The 17,839-nt window shown below is 40.7% G+C and overlaps 2 protein-coding genes across 3 annotated transcripts in view; both read right to left on the bottom strand.

The window, feature by feature from the left end:
- Positions 1-4,576, bottom strand: part of LOC310949715 (troponin I, fast skeletal muscle-like) — a 9,948-nt gene extending 5,372 nt beyond the window's left edge. The window contains exon 1 of one of the 2 annotated variants that reach the window (XM_083917229.1): positions 4,293-4,576. The gene's annotated coding sequence lies outside the window, so the exon portion shown is untranslated. Of the gene's footprint in view, positions 1-2,947; positions 3,327-4,292 lie in introns of those variants that run through there. The other variant, XM_083917228.1, reaches the window with a different exon arrangement.
- Positions 4,577-8,608: 4,032 nt separating this feature from the next.
- Positions 8,609-15,313, bottom strand: LOC310949405 (troponin I, fast skeletal muscle-like). The gene is made up of 7 exons (XM_083916859.1): positions 15,242-15,313; positions 13,442-13,474; positions 12,777-12,813; positions 12,349-12,477; positions 11,114-11,203; positions 8,878-9,051; positions 8,609-8,786 (listed from the first exon to the last, which is right to left on the bottom strand). Exons 2-7 carry the CDS (start codon positions 13,447-13,449, stop codon positions 8,709-8,711), a joined length of 516 nt encoding a protein of 171 aa, XP_083772985.1. The 5' UTR covers positions 13,450-13,474; positions 15,242-15,313; the 3' UTR covers positions 8,609-8,708.
- Positions 15,314-17,839: the final 2,526 nt, after the last annotated feature.

The following is a 17,839-nucleotide window of genomic DNA, read 5'->3' as shown; positions in this document are numbered from 1 at the left end:
ATAATAAATAAATTAAATTAAAATCAGGAAACATCAAAGAAGAAGAAGAAAGTTTCATCATTTTTATCCAGCTGATTTATTTTATTTTATACAATTTTTTTTATTTTATTTTCACTTTTTTAAACATTTCATTGAGGAATTTATTTAAAATCATTTGTTTTTTAATTCTTCAATTAAAAACTAATATTTCATCTCATTTCTTCTGGTTAAATTGTGTTTTTATTTTTTTATTTCAATTTTAATTTAATACATTGAATTATTAATTATTAATTGATTTAAAAACTTTTTAAACATAATTAAACAATGACATTTTTTTTAATTTCTATTTTAATTTAAGTAATTTAATTATTAACTATTAATTTAATTTAAAACATTTTTTAAACTAAATTCAATAAAAAGTTCTGATAAAATTTTAATTTAATTGTTTTATTTCTATTTTAATTCAATTAAATATTAATTATTAATTAATTAAAGAACTTTATTTAACAAAATTCAATAAAAAATTATAATTTACAGAATATTATAGTGTTTAATGTTCTTTTAATGTTTTTTCTGTTTGTTTATTTATCTTTAAATGATTTAATCACTAAAAATTAATATTTCTGAGCAGCAAAAGAACAAAAGGCAGAAATATGAGATTAAAATCTCATAAATCATCTTTAAGCTGCTTTTAATAAAACGTGTGTCGTCAGCGTTTGTGTCAGTGTTTGCCAAGCTGTGGTGCGGGGGCCTGCGGGGGCCTGTGGGTGCCCCTCTGCAGGTCAGAGCTAATCCGGGCTCAGGGTCAAAGGTCACTGACACCGGGAAGATTTAGTGGCGAGCAGCGACAGTGAACGCAGCGTCACCTGAGCTGCGTTCACTGTCGCTGCTCGTCTCTAAATCTTCCCGTTCACAGAAAAACAAGTCGAATAAAGAGTTTCAGACACAAGTCGTTCGTGTTCGGACTCGTTTTTAAAACATTTCTCTTTTTCTTTTGATTCTTTATTCTATTATTTTAAGTTTATTGGTGAAACACAATTTAACAACACGGTGATTTTAAGTGATTTCCATGAAAGATTTAAAGGGAAAAACATGAAAGATTTAAAACTCATAAAAGGATAAAGTGGAAACTTACAAAAAATACCTTTTATTACCTTTATCATTATTAATAATATTATTATTACCGTTATTGTTATTATTATTGCTATTTTTATTATTACTATTATTATTAGTAGTATTATTACTGTTATTATTATTTTTATTAATATTATTATTATTTCTATTATTGTTATTGCTAGTATAACTATCACTATTGTTATTATTATTATTATTAATAAAGAGTCAGTGTGGTCTTCTGCCGCTTAATAAAGTTCATTATTACGATTATTGTAATTATTATTATTATAAATATTACTATTATTGCTATTTCTATTATTACTGTTATTATTATTATGATAATTATCATTATTATTATAATAATAATTATTAGTGAACTCTGGACTCTGATCGCTGACTCAGCAGGAATCTGATGTTCAGGGTTCAGTTTCACTTAAAGGTCACAGAGACTCACGAACCGAGGACGAGACAACAAACACCCACAGACCTTTGGAGGGTCTGAGACCTGAGAGTCCATCATCATTATTACTATTACTGTTATTATTATTAATATTGTTATTATTAATATTATTATCATCATCATCATCATCATTAATACTGTCATTATTATTATTATTATTAATATTATCATCATTATTACTATTATTATTATTATTATGATGATGCGTGTTGATGCTGCTCTCTGATTGGTCGATCACAGGACCTGAGTTTAAACTGGACGAACATTTTTAATCAATAAAAACATTTTAAATCAATAGTTTGTTTTAATAATTGACTTTTGTGTGTGAAGCGTGAGGATGTAGACGTAGAGCGAGTCAGGGTGCATTAATATTAATATTAATATTTTTATTAAACTTTAACTTCAGACTGAAAACAAACATTTCACCTGAAACAGATTTAAACATTTAAACATTTAAACATTTAAACGTTTTCTTTAGAAAGTTTCTGAAGTTTTTGTTTGAGAAAAGAAACAAAAATTAAATTTAGAAGAAAAACTTAAAATTAAACAATTAGAGCAGAAAAAACGTCACTTTGACACCGAAAAACTCTGTTTTTAATGTTTGTTTGTGAACTTTGGAGAAAATCTGCTCTCTCTGCATTTAAACACAAAAGAATTAGGTTCATATTTAGTGTTTTAATCTGAAAATAACGTGTTTTTCAAAGTAAAACATCCTGTGATGTCGCGTCACTTCATCACATTTGTTAAATGTGATTTTTACTTCAACAGAAACACAAAATATGCAAAAAACTCTTCACTTTCAACTGGAAAACACTTTTTAAAATGTTTATTTTTAGAATCTAATTAAAGATTAAAACCTCTTAAGTCCTCAAATATGAATATAAATATTTAGTCTTTGTAAAATGTAGAAATATGAGCTGATATTTAGTGTTTTAATCTGATAAAAATTTTGTTTTTTCAAAATAAAACATCCTGTGATGCTGCGTCACATCGTCACATTTGTAAAAATGTGATTATGACTTCAACATAAACACAAAATAAGATAAAAAATGAAAGAACAGAGTAAATATTTAATGTTTTAATGCACAAAAACGTGCACAAAATGTTGTTTTTTCAAAGTAAAACTTCCTGTGATGCTGCATCACTTTGTCACATCTGTAAAAATGTGATTATGACTTCAACTTAAACAGAAAATAAGATAAAAACAAAATAATTAAGTTAATATTTAATGTTTTGATGCACAAAAACGCAGCTTTTCAAAGTAAAAGCTCCCTAACATCAGGCCCCAGTTGCAAACACGTTCCTTCCTTGAACGTGACGTGAAAATGAGGTCATTTCCTCTGAAACACGCAGAGATAAAGGAAATAAAGTGATTATTGTTGAGTTTCTCACCTGCAAAGTGTTGAACGAGGAGGAGGAGGAGGCTGCAGACGGACGTGAGGACGTGAGGACGTGAGGACGTGAGGACGGACGTGAGGACGCAGACACACGGACACACGGACGCACGGACGGAGAGAGTCACGGACGGGAAAGTGGAATCCGTGGGGGTTTATAAGCCTCTCACGGGGTTCAGGGTTCCTCTTTATGGTCATGAGGAACTCTGGGACCAAAGCGGCTCCTGAAATACCTCCATCCAGGCCCCGTAGACCCCCCCCCCCCCCCATCAGGGGTCAGAGGTCAAAGGTCAGGAGGCCGCAGACATCTGGAGACAAGCAAACACACACACACACACACACACACACACACACACACACACACAGACAGACACAGACACGCACACACACACACACACACACACACACACACACACACACACACACAGACACGCACACAGACACACACACACACGCACACACACACACGCACACACACGGACACACACACACACACTCACTCACACACACACACACACACACACACACACACACACACACACACACACACACACACACACACACACACACACATGATGTTTTATTTTGAAAAAACAACATTTTGTGCACGTTTTTGTCCGATTAAAACATTAAATATTTGCTCAATTCTTTCATTTTTTATGTTATTTTGTGTTTATGTTGAAGTAATAAACACATTTTTACAAATGTGACGATGTGACGTAAAATCACAGGATGTTTTATTTTGAAAAACACGTTTTTTTTCAGATTAAAACATTAAATATTAATATTACGAGCAGAGTGCATCGTGTCATGAGTGAAGATCTTCTATAAAAACTTTTCTACAGAAAAACAAACATTTTATTTTGTTTTTGTTTAAAATTTTAGTTGTTTTAGTTTGAAAAACACGTTTTTTTCAGATTAAAACACTAAATATCAGCTCATATTTCTATATTTTACACAGATCACATCTTTATATTCATATTTAAGGACTTTAGAGGTTTTAATCTTTAATTAGATTTAAAAAATAAACATTTTAAAAAAGAGTTTTTTAGTGAAAAGTGACAAGTTTTTTGCAGGAAACGTTGATTTTTCTAAAGCAGAATCTGAATAATCTGTTTTTTTTATTGTCAGAGTAAAATGTTGAATATTTGAAGATAGTTTTTTCATTAAAGTGCATTTTTAAACGTTTATGATTATTGAGAAAGATTCAAATGAACAGAGACAAAGACACAAAGAGACAAAGACACAAAGAGACAAAGAGGCAAAGACACAAAGAGACAAAGAGGCAAAGAGACAAAGACACAAACGTGTGTTAATAGTGTGATAAAGTTTTAAAGACTCACCTCAGGTTCATGTTTCTCTGAAAACACAAGAAAAGATCAAAAACTTCACTTTAATATATTTTAAAAACTTTACTTTAATACATAAAAAACTGACTCAGCGACTTTGAAAAGTGTAAAATATGAAATGAAACGTTTCTGCACAAAAATAATGATAATAATAAAAAAGTGCCGACTCACCTTCTGCTCGTCTCTGATCAAAGAGAAATCAACTTGATTTACAAACAAAGAACTAAAATCACAGTAAATACAGAAATATAGAACTATAAATATATAAATACAGAAATATATAAATATAAGTAACTCGTTAGAATGAGGAAAAATCTAAAATAATGAATAAGTTTCTCAAAGAAATTCATAAATATTAAAAAAAAATAACTTAACTAAAGGAATTGAGTTAAAATCTGAAAATAATGACTCAGTGTGTCCAAAAAAATATAAATACCTAGTTTTGGGGCTTTTCCATAAAAATCCAGTTTACTTTAAAAAGTTTTTCAGAAACAAAAAAGAAAAAGAAATAAACTTAAAAAAACAACAAAGAAACACTTTAAACCCGGTGTTTGTGATGATTTAACATAAATATGTAAATATAAAAATATATAAATCACAACTGTGTCCTGAGGTGTTTGTGATTTAAATCATTTAACATGAAAATATAAAAATATAAATATGTAAATATGTTAATATATAAATATATAAATGTATAAATATATAAATATATAAATGTATAAAAATGTAAATATATAAATATATAAATCTGAACTGTGTCCTGAGTTGTTTTCAGTCTGGAGCTGAAACAGGAAGTGCTCTGCTGACACCGTGTGGTCGAAGCCGGCGACGACACTTTAAGTTCCTCTGTTTAAACTTTTAACAATAATAATAATAAATATAATAATAATAAAAATAATAACACATGTTAATGTTGAGTGAGTTCATGTGTTTGTAAAAAGAGGGCGCTGCACAAACAGATGAAATAATCTGAAATGGTTTAAAATTGAAAGTTTTCAAATATGAAATTATTAAATTTATATATTAAATAAATTAAATATTATCTGTTCACTATAAACTAAACATTAATGTGTTTTATTTAAACGCTGTTTAAAGCAAAATTAGTGGAATTTAATTAAATTATTGCCTTTGTTTTTTTTTTTACCATATTTGTTTTTATAGTAAATGTGTCAGAGGCCCAATGTGAGAGGAGACATGATGTGACTACAAAGAGACACAAAACAACTACAAAGAGACATAATGTGACTACAAAGAGACAAACAACTACAAAGAGACATAATGTGACTACAAAGAGACATGATGTGACTACAAAGAGACATGATGTGACTACAAAGAGACATAATGTGACTACAAAGAGACAAACAACTACAAAGAGACATGATGTGACTACAAAGAGACATTAAACAACCACAAAGAGACAAACAACTACAAAGAGACAAACAACTACAAAGAGACATGATGTGACTACAAAGAGACATACTGTGACTACAAAGAGACAAACAACTACAAAGAGACATGATGTGACTACAAAGAGACATACTGTGACTACAAAGAGACATAATGTGACTACAAAGAGACAAACAACTACAAAGAGACAATAAACAACTACAAAGAGACAAACAACTACAAAGAGACATGATGTGACTACAAAGAGACAATAAACAACTACAAAGAGACATGATTTAACTACAAAGAGACAAACAACTACAAAGGGACATGATTTAACTACACAGAGACAATAAACAACTACAAAGAGACATGATGTGTCTACAAAGAGACATGATGTGACTACAATGAGACATGATGTGACTACAAAGAGACAATAAACAACTACAAAGAGACATGATTTAACTACAAATAGACAAACAACTACAAAGAGACATTATGTGACTACAAAGAGACATACTGTGACTACAAAGAGACATGATGTGACTACAAAGAGACATGATGTGACTACAAAGAGACAAACAACTACAAAGAGACAATAAACAACTACAAAGAGACAAACAACTACAAAGAGACATGATGTGACTACAAAGAGACAATAAACAACTACAAAGAGACATGATTTAACTACAAAGAGACAAACAACTACAAAGGGACAAACAACTACACAGAGACAATAAACAACTACAAAGAGACATGATGTGACTACAAAGAGACATGATGTGACTACAGAGAGACAATAAACAACTACAAAGAGACATTATGTGTCTACAAAGAGACATGATGTGACTACAAAGAGACAATAAACAACTACAAAGAGACATGATTTAACTACAAATAGACAAACAACTACAAAGAGACATTATGTGACTACAAAGCGACAAACAACTACAAAGAGACATTATGTGACCACAAAGAGACAATAAACAACTACAAAGAGACATAATGTGACTACAAAGAGACATTAAACAACCACAAAGAGACAATAAACAACTACAAAGAGACAAACAACTACAAAGAGACATGATGTGACTACAAAGAGACAAACAACTACAAAGAGACATGATGTGACTACAAAGAGACATGATGTGACTACAAAGAGACAATATCTGACTACAAAGAGACAAACAACTACAAAGAGACAATAAACAACTTCAGAGAGATAAAATGTACATTATTTCCTGAGCGTTTGCGACACATGCTCCAGTCAACCTTCACTTCTCACGGCTCCCCGAACGCACGCGTCGCTCACTGATGCGCAGCACCACAGCGCGCGTGAGGCGCACGCGGTAAAGCGTGGACCGGCCGTCGCACAGAAGCCGCTTTAAAAACGTTTCCTTTAAAGGCCGGCGACAAAAACAAACTACAACAAACAACAACAAAGAGGCGAATGTGGACGGGGAGCGTCGTCCGCAGTGATGCGCGTCACAGAGGGAGACAGAAAAGTAGGAAACACAAACGTTTATTTCACAACAACAACAAACTCCGGAGCAGGAAGTCGTCAGAAGTGAACATCAGCGCGGCACAGAGGCAAACAGGAAGTCACACGCCAAAATAAAAGTCTGGTAATGGTGAAGAATGCTGCGTTTCTCTGGTGGTTTAACGCGCCCTCGTTCACTTTACCACTTAAGGGGGCGGCCATCTTAAGTGTGATGGTCACTCCAGGGGGGAGATCACCCACAATGCATTGCGGTTGTGCATTTCTCACCACAGAAGAAGAATCTGCATAAAAAAAGTCACTGTCTGATGCTTTTCTGTGTCAGTTTTTATTAAATAATATGTGATTATACGTCTGTTTTCTTCCGTTTGATATTTTCTGAAGAAAATCTCATCAAAGCTTCGTATTTTACTGATAAATGTTGATTTATTTTATTTTATATTTATTAATTTGTGTGTTTTCTTCTCAACATTATCTGTAAACACATGGAATAAATGTTATTTTGAAACATATCACAGCATTAATAATGATTGTTACTGTTACTCCTGATGACAAACACCTCGTCTTTCTTATTTATTTATTTACTTTTGTTGTTTTTCTCTTGCTTGATTAATTTATTTTTACTATTTTAGTTTTGTTTTTTTACTTTTTATGTTACTTGTTATTGTGACGCACTTTACAACTGTCATACTCTTTTATGTGTACTCGTCTGTCCCACTGTTATTACTGACACCTGAACTCACCACAGACACTGAACTGTCCCACTGTTATTACAGACACCTGAACTCACCAGACACTCAACTGTCCCACTGTTATTACAGACACCTGAACTCACCACAGACACCCAACTGTCCCACTGTTATTACAGACAGTGAACTCACCACACACTCAACTGTCCCACTGTTATTACAGACACCTGAACTCACCACAGACACTGAACTGTCCCACTGTTATTCCAGACACCTGAACTCACCATGGACACTCAACTGTCCCACTGTTATTACAGACACCTGAACTCACCATGGACACTCAACTGTCCCACTGTTATTACAGACACCTGAACTCACCACAGACACCCAATGATGATTACAAACGTTACGACTTTAATTTATAAAAAAAATTAACGCTAATTGAACTTTAAAATGGCGTCTCCAGCGACACGGCGCTGCCTGAGGACGCACGTCTGTGAATAACGACGGGAAAAACGATCGCAGCAGAAACGACGCACCTAAAAAACGCAAATATCGGCCGGACGATGTTTCGGTTCTTCACTATTTCTGGTTAGTTGTGAAGTGAACTCCCCCTGGTGGTGGATCCGTGCTGTTGCGTGACCCTGGGGTCTGAATGAAGCGCGTTAAACGACCAAAGAAACGCAGCTTTTACCTAAAAACCACTCGCTTTACAAACCGCTACAACAACAAACCAAAAAGCTGAAACTTACAGATTTAATGAAACAAATTCAATTCAAATTCATTCAATTCCATAAAAAGTGTGAAAACAGCCAAACTGCAGGAGGGAGGACGTCTCTAGGAGGTCTCGAACATCTTCTTCCTGTCGGCCTTGTCCTCGATGTTCTTGCGCCAGTCGCCCACCGCCTCTGCGGGCTGAGACACAAACACAGTCCGCGGTTTAACGAGCAGCAGATGATTTATCCCTTTGTTTACCTGCTCCCCTCGTCCTCCTGCGGACACTCACCTCCTCTTTGACCTCCTTCTTGACCTGCTTCAGGTTGGCCCTCAGCTCCATGTTCACCGTGTGCTTGGTGCCCAGCAGAGCCTTCAGCATGGCGTCCGCGGACATCCGCACCTTCTTCAGAGCGGGCTTCTTCACGCCGGCCAGATCCACCACTTTCATCTTCAGGTCCTCGATCTGCGCGGACAAGTCGCATGAAAATCTGGATTTATTTTAATTTGATTTAGTCTTTGGGTGAAAACGCTTTTTAGGTTTTTATCCCGCAAAGTTTGAGTCAACGAAAGCCTCACGTTTTTAAATTGTGACGAGTTTAATATCGGATAAAAGTGAACACTTGATCTAGTCCAGCAAAGAACAATAATTTCGTTTTTTTCGTGAAAATTATTTGATTTTTTAAAATATTTTTCTTTCTGATGAAAAACACCTTCATTAGATAAGCACTCAAATGTCCCACTGTCATTACAGACACCTGAACTCACCACAGACACTCAAATGTCCCACTGTTATTACAGACACCTGAACTCACCACAGACACTCAAATGTCCCACTGTCATTACAGACACCTGAACGCACCACAGACACTCAAATGTCCCACTGTTATTACAGACAGTGAACTCACCACAGACACTCAACTGTCCCACTGTTATTACAGACACCTGAACTCACCACAGACACTGAAACGTCCTACTGTTGTTACAGACAGTGAACTCACTACAGACACTCAACTGTCCCACTGTTATTTCACACCGTGAACGCACCACAGACACTCAAATTTCCTACTGTTATTACAGACACCTGAACTCACCACAGACAGTCAACTGTCCTACTGTTATTACAGACACCTGAACTCACCAGAGACACTCCACTGTCCCACTGTTATTACAGACACCTGAACTCACCACAGACACTGGACTGTCCTGCTGTTATTACAGACACCTGAACTCACCAGACACTCAAATGTCCTACTGTTATTACAGACACATGAACTCACCACAGACACTTAACTGTCCCACTGTTATTACAGACACCTGAACTCAACACAGACACTCAACTGTCCCACTGTTATTACAGACACCTGAACTCACCACAGACACTCAACTGTCCCACTGTTATTACAGACACCTGAACTCACCACAGACACTCAACTGTCCCACTGTTATTACAGACAGTGAACTCACCACAGACACTCAACTGTCCCACTGTTATTACAGACACCTGAATTCACCACAGACACTCAAATGTCCTACTGTTAATACAGACACCTGAACTCACCACAGACACTGGATTGTCCCACTGTTATTGCAGACAGTGAACTCACCACAGACACTCAACTGTCCTACTGTTATTACAGACACCTGAACTCACCACAGACACTCAACTGTCCCACTGTTATTTCAGACAGTGAACTCACCACAGACACTCAACTGTCCTACTGTTATTTCAGACAGTGAACTCACCACAGACACTCAAATGTCCTACTGTTATTATAGACACCTGAACTCACCACAGACACTCAACTGTCCCACTGTTATTTCAGACAGTGAACTCACCACAGACACTCAACTGTCCTACTGTTATTACAGACACCTGAACTCACCACAGACACTCAACTGTCCCACTGTTATTTCAGACAGTGAACTCACCACAGACACTCAAATGTCCTACTGTTATTACAGACACCTGAACTCACCACAGACACTCAACTGTCCTACTGTTGTTACAGACACCTGAACTCACCACAGACACTCAACTGTCCTACTGTTGTTACAGACACCTGAACTCACCACAGACACTCAACATTTAAAAAATGAATCTAGTTGTCGCCGCTCCGTTGTTCTGTCGTTCCGCCATTTTCCCGCCTCTTCCTCTATGTAGACAAAATGGCGGCGGTTGAGGGCGCTGAGTGTCCATAGAGTTTGAGTTTGTGACTGGATAAACGCAGCACACTGCACTTGATTTGGGACACGGCACATGTGCTGAGTGTATACACGTAGCTAAGTTACAGCTAGCTAGCTAATGTTAGCTTGCTTGCTAACGTTAGCGCAGTGAAAGCTAAGCTGGCTGTGTCGGTCGGCTGATGGAGGGATTCAAACGGTGAAATAACGTAATTTAAACTATGATAGTAATTCATTTTACAGGACTTTAGCGACATGAAGCAGCTCAGGTGTGTTCAGTGTCGCTGCGTCGTGAAAACATTCCGATCAAAGCTCCGACGGCTCCGCAGCAGAAGGAAGTTTACCTCTTTATCGGCTTTGCCCACTTTCATCAGCAGGTCGTAGCGTTCTTCGTCCACTTTGTCGATGAGCGTGTGCAGCTTCTTGCAGGTTTCCTGGAAACACGAACAAAACACAAACTCTCCACTGACGGACTTCACACCCGGCTGCTAACAATGCTAACAATGCTAACGAGCTAGCGTTGTTTTAGCCAAGTCTCGTTTGTCAACATGTCTCTACAGTGAGCAGTGAAATGCTCCGCTGCCTCCCACAGAACAGAATAATAGAATAATAAATAACAATAATAAATAATAAAGACACTTATGAACAGACGTAAAATAAGGTGGGAATAATAAAAGGGGCGCTCTGGCAGGAAGTGGCTCCAGCGCGGGAAACATCTCATCACTCATGTTCCTCTCAGGAGGAACTCTGTTTGCACGCGCGGTTCTTGCGTGAGGCTCAATTTTCCCTTATCGTGCTTAAATATAACGAGTACTTTCCCACAGTCAGGACAGGAGGGGGGGGAGTGTGAGGGACCAACGAATGTGACAACCGTTTGGTTTCACTTTTACGACGGTTAGCCTTTAATTTCCACTCCAACCTCGGTCACAAAGTCATCATTTCCATATTTATGAAGTCAAATGCTTGAAGTGTCTGAGACGCCCGTCACTAACATCCTCCGTTGCATAGCGACTGATCTATAACAGTTATTTTCCCACAGTCAGGACAGGAGGAGGAGTGTGAGTGTCTACTCAATGTGACAACCGTTTGGTTTCACTTTTACGACTGTTAGCCTTTAATTTCCAGTCCAACCTTGGTCACAATGTCATAATTTCCTCTGGGTTGTCTACATTTATGATATCAAATGCTTGAAGTGTCAGAGATACCTTTACTAGTCCGTTATCAGACCCCGTCACTAAGGGCGCACTCCCACTGTGCCTCCGTCCCGTGTCCCAGCACGTGTCACGGCTAAAGTCTGGTTCCTTTGACCAGTGTGAGTGCAACCGTACCACGTCTAGGAGCGGCACGCTTGCCGTCCACGGCCCGTTTGGGAGAGGTGGGCTTTAGTAAAGCACGTTTGCACGTGTACGAGCACGAGCGTGCACACGAGCACGAGGCCTACGGCGGTTCTGAGGTCATTTTATGTGTTTGGGCACGGTACGGAGGCACAGTGGGAGTGCACCCTGAGGCTCGATAACTAAAGGAACGATGCAGCGTCTCCTCTCCTGACAGTGAAACCCTAAAGTGAAGCGTCTCTCACCATGAGGACGGTCTGGTCTCCGCTCAGACTCGGGGACACGCACGTCTCAGCCATGTAGGCCTCCTTGGAGGCTGCGATGTCCTTCTTCTCCTGAGCGATCCAGCTCGCCGCGATCTGCAGCATCAAACTCTGCAGGACGAGAGGCAATAAGAGAAGAAGAAGAAGAAGGTTTTACTCCTTTTCTGTCTCTGCATCATTCAGACGCATGGAAATAAACTCAGTAAACAACGAAAGATTCAAAGTAAATATAAAGAAACACAGATGAAGTGTCCGTGTGCTCGTGGGGGAGTCGTGGAAAGTGTCTTTGGCTTTAAATCAAAATAATTTAAATAAACAAACACAAACACTTTTGATCATAAACATTAAATCCTTCTGGTCTTTAAATCTCTGCGTCGTGTCTTTGTCCGTTCTGTCTCAGGTGAAATTACCTTCAGATGATGTTTGCGGCTCGACGGCATTTTCTTCCTGTAGAGAAACAGAAACTTCGTGAGTCTTTCATCGACTCTTTATTTCAAACACTACAAATTCTGACTATTTACTATTTCCCTCCTTTCTCCCTTCCTTCCTTCCTTCCCTCCTTCCTTGTGGCATCTCTATCTTCCTTCCTCCCTTCCTTCCTTGTGGCATCTCTATCTTCCTCCCTTCCTTCCTTCCTTCCTTCCTTCCTTGTGGCATCTCTATCTTCCTTCCTCCCTTCCTTCCTTGTGGCATCTCTATCTTCCTCCCTTCCTTCCTTCCTTCCTTCCTTCCTTGTGGCATCTCTATCTTCCTTCCTTCCTTGTGCCCATCTCTTCCTTCCTTCCTTCCTTCCTTCCTTCCTTCCTTCCTTCCTTCCTTCCTTCCTTCCTTCCTTCCTTCCTTCCTTCCTTCCTTCCTTCCTTCCTTCCTTCCTTCCTTCCTTCCTTCCTTCCTTCCTTCCTTCCTTCCTTCCTTCCTTCCTTCCTTCCTTCCTTCCTTCCTTCCTTCCTTCCTTCCTTCCTTCCTTCCTTCCTTCCTTCCTTCCTTCCTTCCTTCCTTCCTTCCTTCCTTCCTTCCTTCCTTCCTTCCTTCCTTCCTTCCTTCCAATAAATGAGAATGAAGTGGCGACACTTACTCAGACATGATGGCGGCTTCTTTTCCTCACGACCTGTTAGACGAGAAGAGGAGAGGAAATAAGGAGAGGAAACAAGGAGAGGAAACAAGAGGAGGACAGGAAACGAGAGGAGGAGAGGAAACAAGAGAAGAGGAGAGGAAACAAGGAGAGGAAACAAGGAGAGGAGACAAGAGGAGAGTAAACAAGAGGAGAAGAGGAAACAAGAGGAGAGGAAACAAGGGGAGGAAACGAGAGGAGAGGAAACAAGAGGAGAGGAAACGAGAGGAGAGGAGAGGAAACAAGAGGAGAGGAAACAAGAAGAGAGGAAACAAGAGGAGAGGAGACAAGAGGAGAGGAGAGGAAACAAGAGGAGAGGAAACAAGAGGAGAGGAAAGGAAACAAGAGGAGAGGAAACAAGAGGAGGAGAGGAAACAAGAGGAGAGGAAACGAGAGGAGAGGAAACATGGAGAGGAAACGAGGAGAGGAAACAAGGGAAGAGGAGAGGAAACAAGGAGATGAGAGGAAACGAGAGGAAACAGGAAAGGGGAGAGGAGAGGAAACGGGAAAGGAAACAGGAAAGGAAACAGGAAAGGAGATGAGGAAACAGGAAAGGAAAGGGGAGAGGAGAGGAGACAGGAAAGGAGATGAGGAAACACGAAGGAGACATGATGAAGTGATGGAGGCTGACGCGTGATGGAGGCTAACGCGTGATGGAGGCTGACGCGTGATGGAGGCTAACGCGTGATGGAGGCTAACGCGTGATGGAGGCTGACGCGTGATGGAGGCTAACGCGTGATGGAGGCTGACGCGTGACCTCGGCGGCTCCTGCAGATGAAACGTGATGCTGCAGCAGCGTTGATGAGCAGCTGAGTGATCGCCATCACGAGTGCTGACAGAGCTAAGTTTGGCGTCTGGCTCAGATGTCGCCGCTGACGACCGTGATAATCTCCTCTACAGGTGTTCGAGCCCCGCGTCCCCCCGGGGGTTAACACTTCCTCTCCTCCAGCGGAGCAGAAATGTGCTGCACACGCAAACGCAAACCCCGAGGATCCACAGCTCCACGCCCCAGAATCAGCTTTCACCGGTGATTTCACACCGAAAATCCTCCGCACGCTTCAGTTTCCGTCGTTCAGACGCAAGAACGAAGCTGGGGATAAGGTTTTAGGACTTTAACCTGCTCTAAAAGCCATTTTCTCCTCTTTTTCAGAACAAAAGCTCCAAATTTTCAAAATAAAATGCACTGTAAAATAAATATCTGTCAAAAATAAGAAGAAAAAAGTCAAAAACACCCAAAAATTCACCATAAAAATTAAAAAACGAGACATTTTTTTGCATCAAAAGCGACAAATTCTTCTTATTTAACCGTGAATTTCTTAATAATCTTCTAATCGATCGTCTCTTTTTCTAGAAAATTCCTTAAAACTCGACCTAAGACGAAGCTCAATTAAGTCAAAAACAACCAAGAAAAGATTAAAAGATGCTCGTAAAACAATAAAAAAACAATAAATTCTGTCAAAAAAACAGAAATCAGATCGATCAAAAGGCTTTGGTCACGTTTTAAAACTGCAAAATTCTGCAGAAATGACTTTTTTTAGTGCATTTAATATAAAAATAAAGATAAACACATAAAAACCTTAATAAGCGAACGACAGATCGGCTCGAGCACGTCTCAGGTTCCCTTCACTTCTTAAAACCCTCAGAGGTCAGGACTTCGTCACCTTAGCGCTCCGACGACACGAGCGGAGCGAGAAAAACACTGTTTGGATCCATTTACAGAGGAGGAAGAGGAGGAAGAGGAGGGAGAGGAGGAGCGGGGCTCACCTATACGAGGAGACGCAGGAGTGGGAGCAGAGAGGAGGGCAGCAGTGAGAGGAGATAATCCCGCTGGGTGGGTTTATATACACGAGGAGGAGGAGGAGGAGGAGGAGGAGGAGGAGGAGGAGGAGGAGGATGTGGAGCCTCAGACCAATCAGGCCGAGCACGCTCCGGAAATATCATCATCATTCATCAGCCGAGGAGGAGCCCAGGAGCAGGCGAGGAGGAGCCCAAGAGGAGCCCAGGAGGAGCCCAGGAGGAGCCCAGGAGGAGCCCAGGAGAAGGAGGCGAGGAGGAGCCCAGGAGGAGCCCAGGAGGAGCCCAGGAGGAGCCCAGGAGGAGCCCAGGAGGAGGAGGCGAAGAGGAGCCGAGGAGGAGGCGAGGAGGAGCCCAGGAGGAGGCGAGGAGGAGGAGGCGAGGAGGAGCCGAGGAGGAGCCCAGGAGGAGGAGGCGAGGAGGAGCCCAGGAGGAGGCAAGGAGGAGCCCAGGAGGAGGAGGCGAGGAGGAGCCCAGGAGGAGGCGAGGAGGAGCCCAGGAGGAGGCGAGGAGGAGGAGCGCAGGAGGAGCCCAGGAGGAGCAGAGGAGGAGACCAGGAGGAGCTGAGGAGGAGGAGGCGAGAAAGGGGCCGAGTAAGGGGCCGAAGAGGAGCCCAGGAGGAGCAGAGGAGGAGGAGCCAAGGAGGAGCCGAGGAGGATGGATAAATGGATGTTCAGCCTCTAAAGAAGAGCAAAACAACAATAACACAGACGAGGGTGTTTTTCAGGGAGGACCTGAACCTGGAGGACCGGTTTGCAATGGTCCGACTGTAGAAGCAGCGATCAGGAGGCAGCAGCTGAACGTTTACGATGAACTGACGTGTTTTTTATGAAGAACTTCCAGATTTAAAGACGACAAACGAGTGAAAGCTGCAGATCTCAGCACTCAAGAGAGAGACACTTTGATCTCACGTTTAACTTTTGCTCAAAATAGTGATTGGAAAAAAAAAAGTGCTTAGCTAGCTCCTGTTTCCGCGCCCGTCTATAAATACCTGATAATGAGCCGGTTAGCGTTTCGTCTTGGACGCGAGAGCCTTCCAGAGCTTTCTGTGGCTGCAGCGGAGCCTCTCATGTTCACGCGGCGGCTATTAAAGCGCTGCAGCGTGATCTCAGGTGGGCAGGTTTTCCATGAGGGTCGCGTTTCGTCGTGACTCGCTCGTAAAAAGCATTTTTACTTGATGATACAAACACAACGCTGTGTCAGAGTCTGGAGACGAAGCTTTGACTCTGTTAGAGAAGGGAAACATCTCAGCACCTGTGTTCCTCTTCTCTACAGGTGATACTACAGGTGATACTACAGGTGATACTACAGGTGATACTGCAGGTGACACTACAGGTGATACTGCAGGTGATACTACAGGTGATACTACAGGTGATACTACAGGTGACACTACAGGTGATACTGCAGGTGATACTATAGGTGATACTGCAGGTGACACCGCAGGTGACACTGCAGGTGATACTGCAGGTGACACTGCAGGTGATACTACAGGTGACACTACAGGTGACACTACAGGTGATACTGCAGGAGATACTGCAGGTGATACTACAGGTGACACTACAGGTGATACTGCAGGTGACACTGCAGGTGACACTGCAGGTGATACTGCAGGTGATACTACAGGTGATACTGCAGGTGATACTACAGGTGACACTACAGGTGACACTACAGGTGACACTGCAGGTGATACTACAGGTGATACTGCAGGTGATACTACAGGTGACACTACAGGTGACACTACAGGAGACACTGCAGGTGACACTGCAGGTGATACTACAGGTGATACTGCAGGTGATACTGCAGGTGATACTACAGGTGATACCGCAGGTGATACTACAGGTGACACTACAGGTGACACTACAGGTGATACTACAGGTGACACTACAGGTGATACTGCAGGTGATACTGCAGGTGATACTACAGGTGACACTACAGGTGACACTGCAGGTGATACTACAGGTGACACTACAGGTGACACTACAGGTGATACTACAGGTGATACTACAGGTGACACTGCAGGTGACACTACAGGTGATACTACAGGTGATACTACAGGTGACACTGCAGGTGATACTACAGGTGACACTACAGGTGATACTACAGGTGACACTACAGGTGATACTACAGGTGACACTACAGGTGACACTACAGGTGACACTACAGGTGATACTGCAGGTGACACTACAGGTGACACTGCAGGTGATACTACAGGTGATACTACAGGTGACACTACAGGTGACACTGCAGGTGATACTACAGGTGACACTACAGGTGACACTACAGGTGATACTACAGGTGATACTACAGGTGACACTGCAGGTGATACTACAGGTGATACTACAGGTGATACTACAGGTGACACTACAGGTGACACTACAGGTGATACTGCAGGTGACACTACAGGTGACACTACAGGTGATACTGCAGGTGATACTACAGGTGATACTGCAGGTGACACTGCAGGTGATACTACAGGTGACACTACAGGTGATACTACAGGTGACACTACAGGTGACACTACAGGTGACACTACAGGTGATACTGCAGGTGATACTACAGGTGATACCG

The sequence above is a fragment of the Echiichthys vipera genome, assembly GCF_963691815.1.
Source record: "Echiichthys vipera genome assembly, chromosome: 7".
Taxonomy (NCBI): Eukaryota; Metazoa; Chordata; class Actinopteri; order Perciformes; family Trachinidae; genus Echiichthys; species Echiichthys vipera.
Note: the sequence above shows the minus strand (reverse complement) of the source record. Positions and strands in the feature narration are given on the sequence as shown.

Bases quoted from the DNA above. Each gene is read 5' to 3' on its own strand.
- LOC310949405 (XM_083916859.1), bottom strand. The intron at 11,204-12,348 runs GTGAGAGACGCT...TCGTGTTTCCAG, and splicing joins GAGACCAGACCGTCCTCATG to GAAACCTGCAAGAAGCTGCA. The intron at 8,787-8,877 runs GTGAGTGTCCGC...TTTGTGTCTCAG, and splicing joins AGAAGGAGGTCAAAGAGGAG to CCCGCAGAGGCGGTGGGCGA.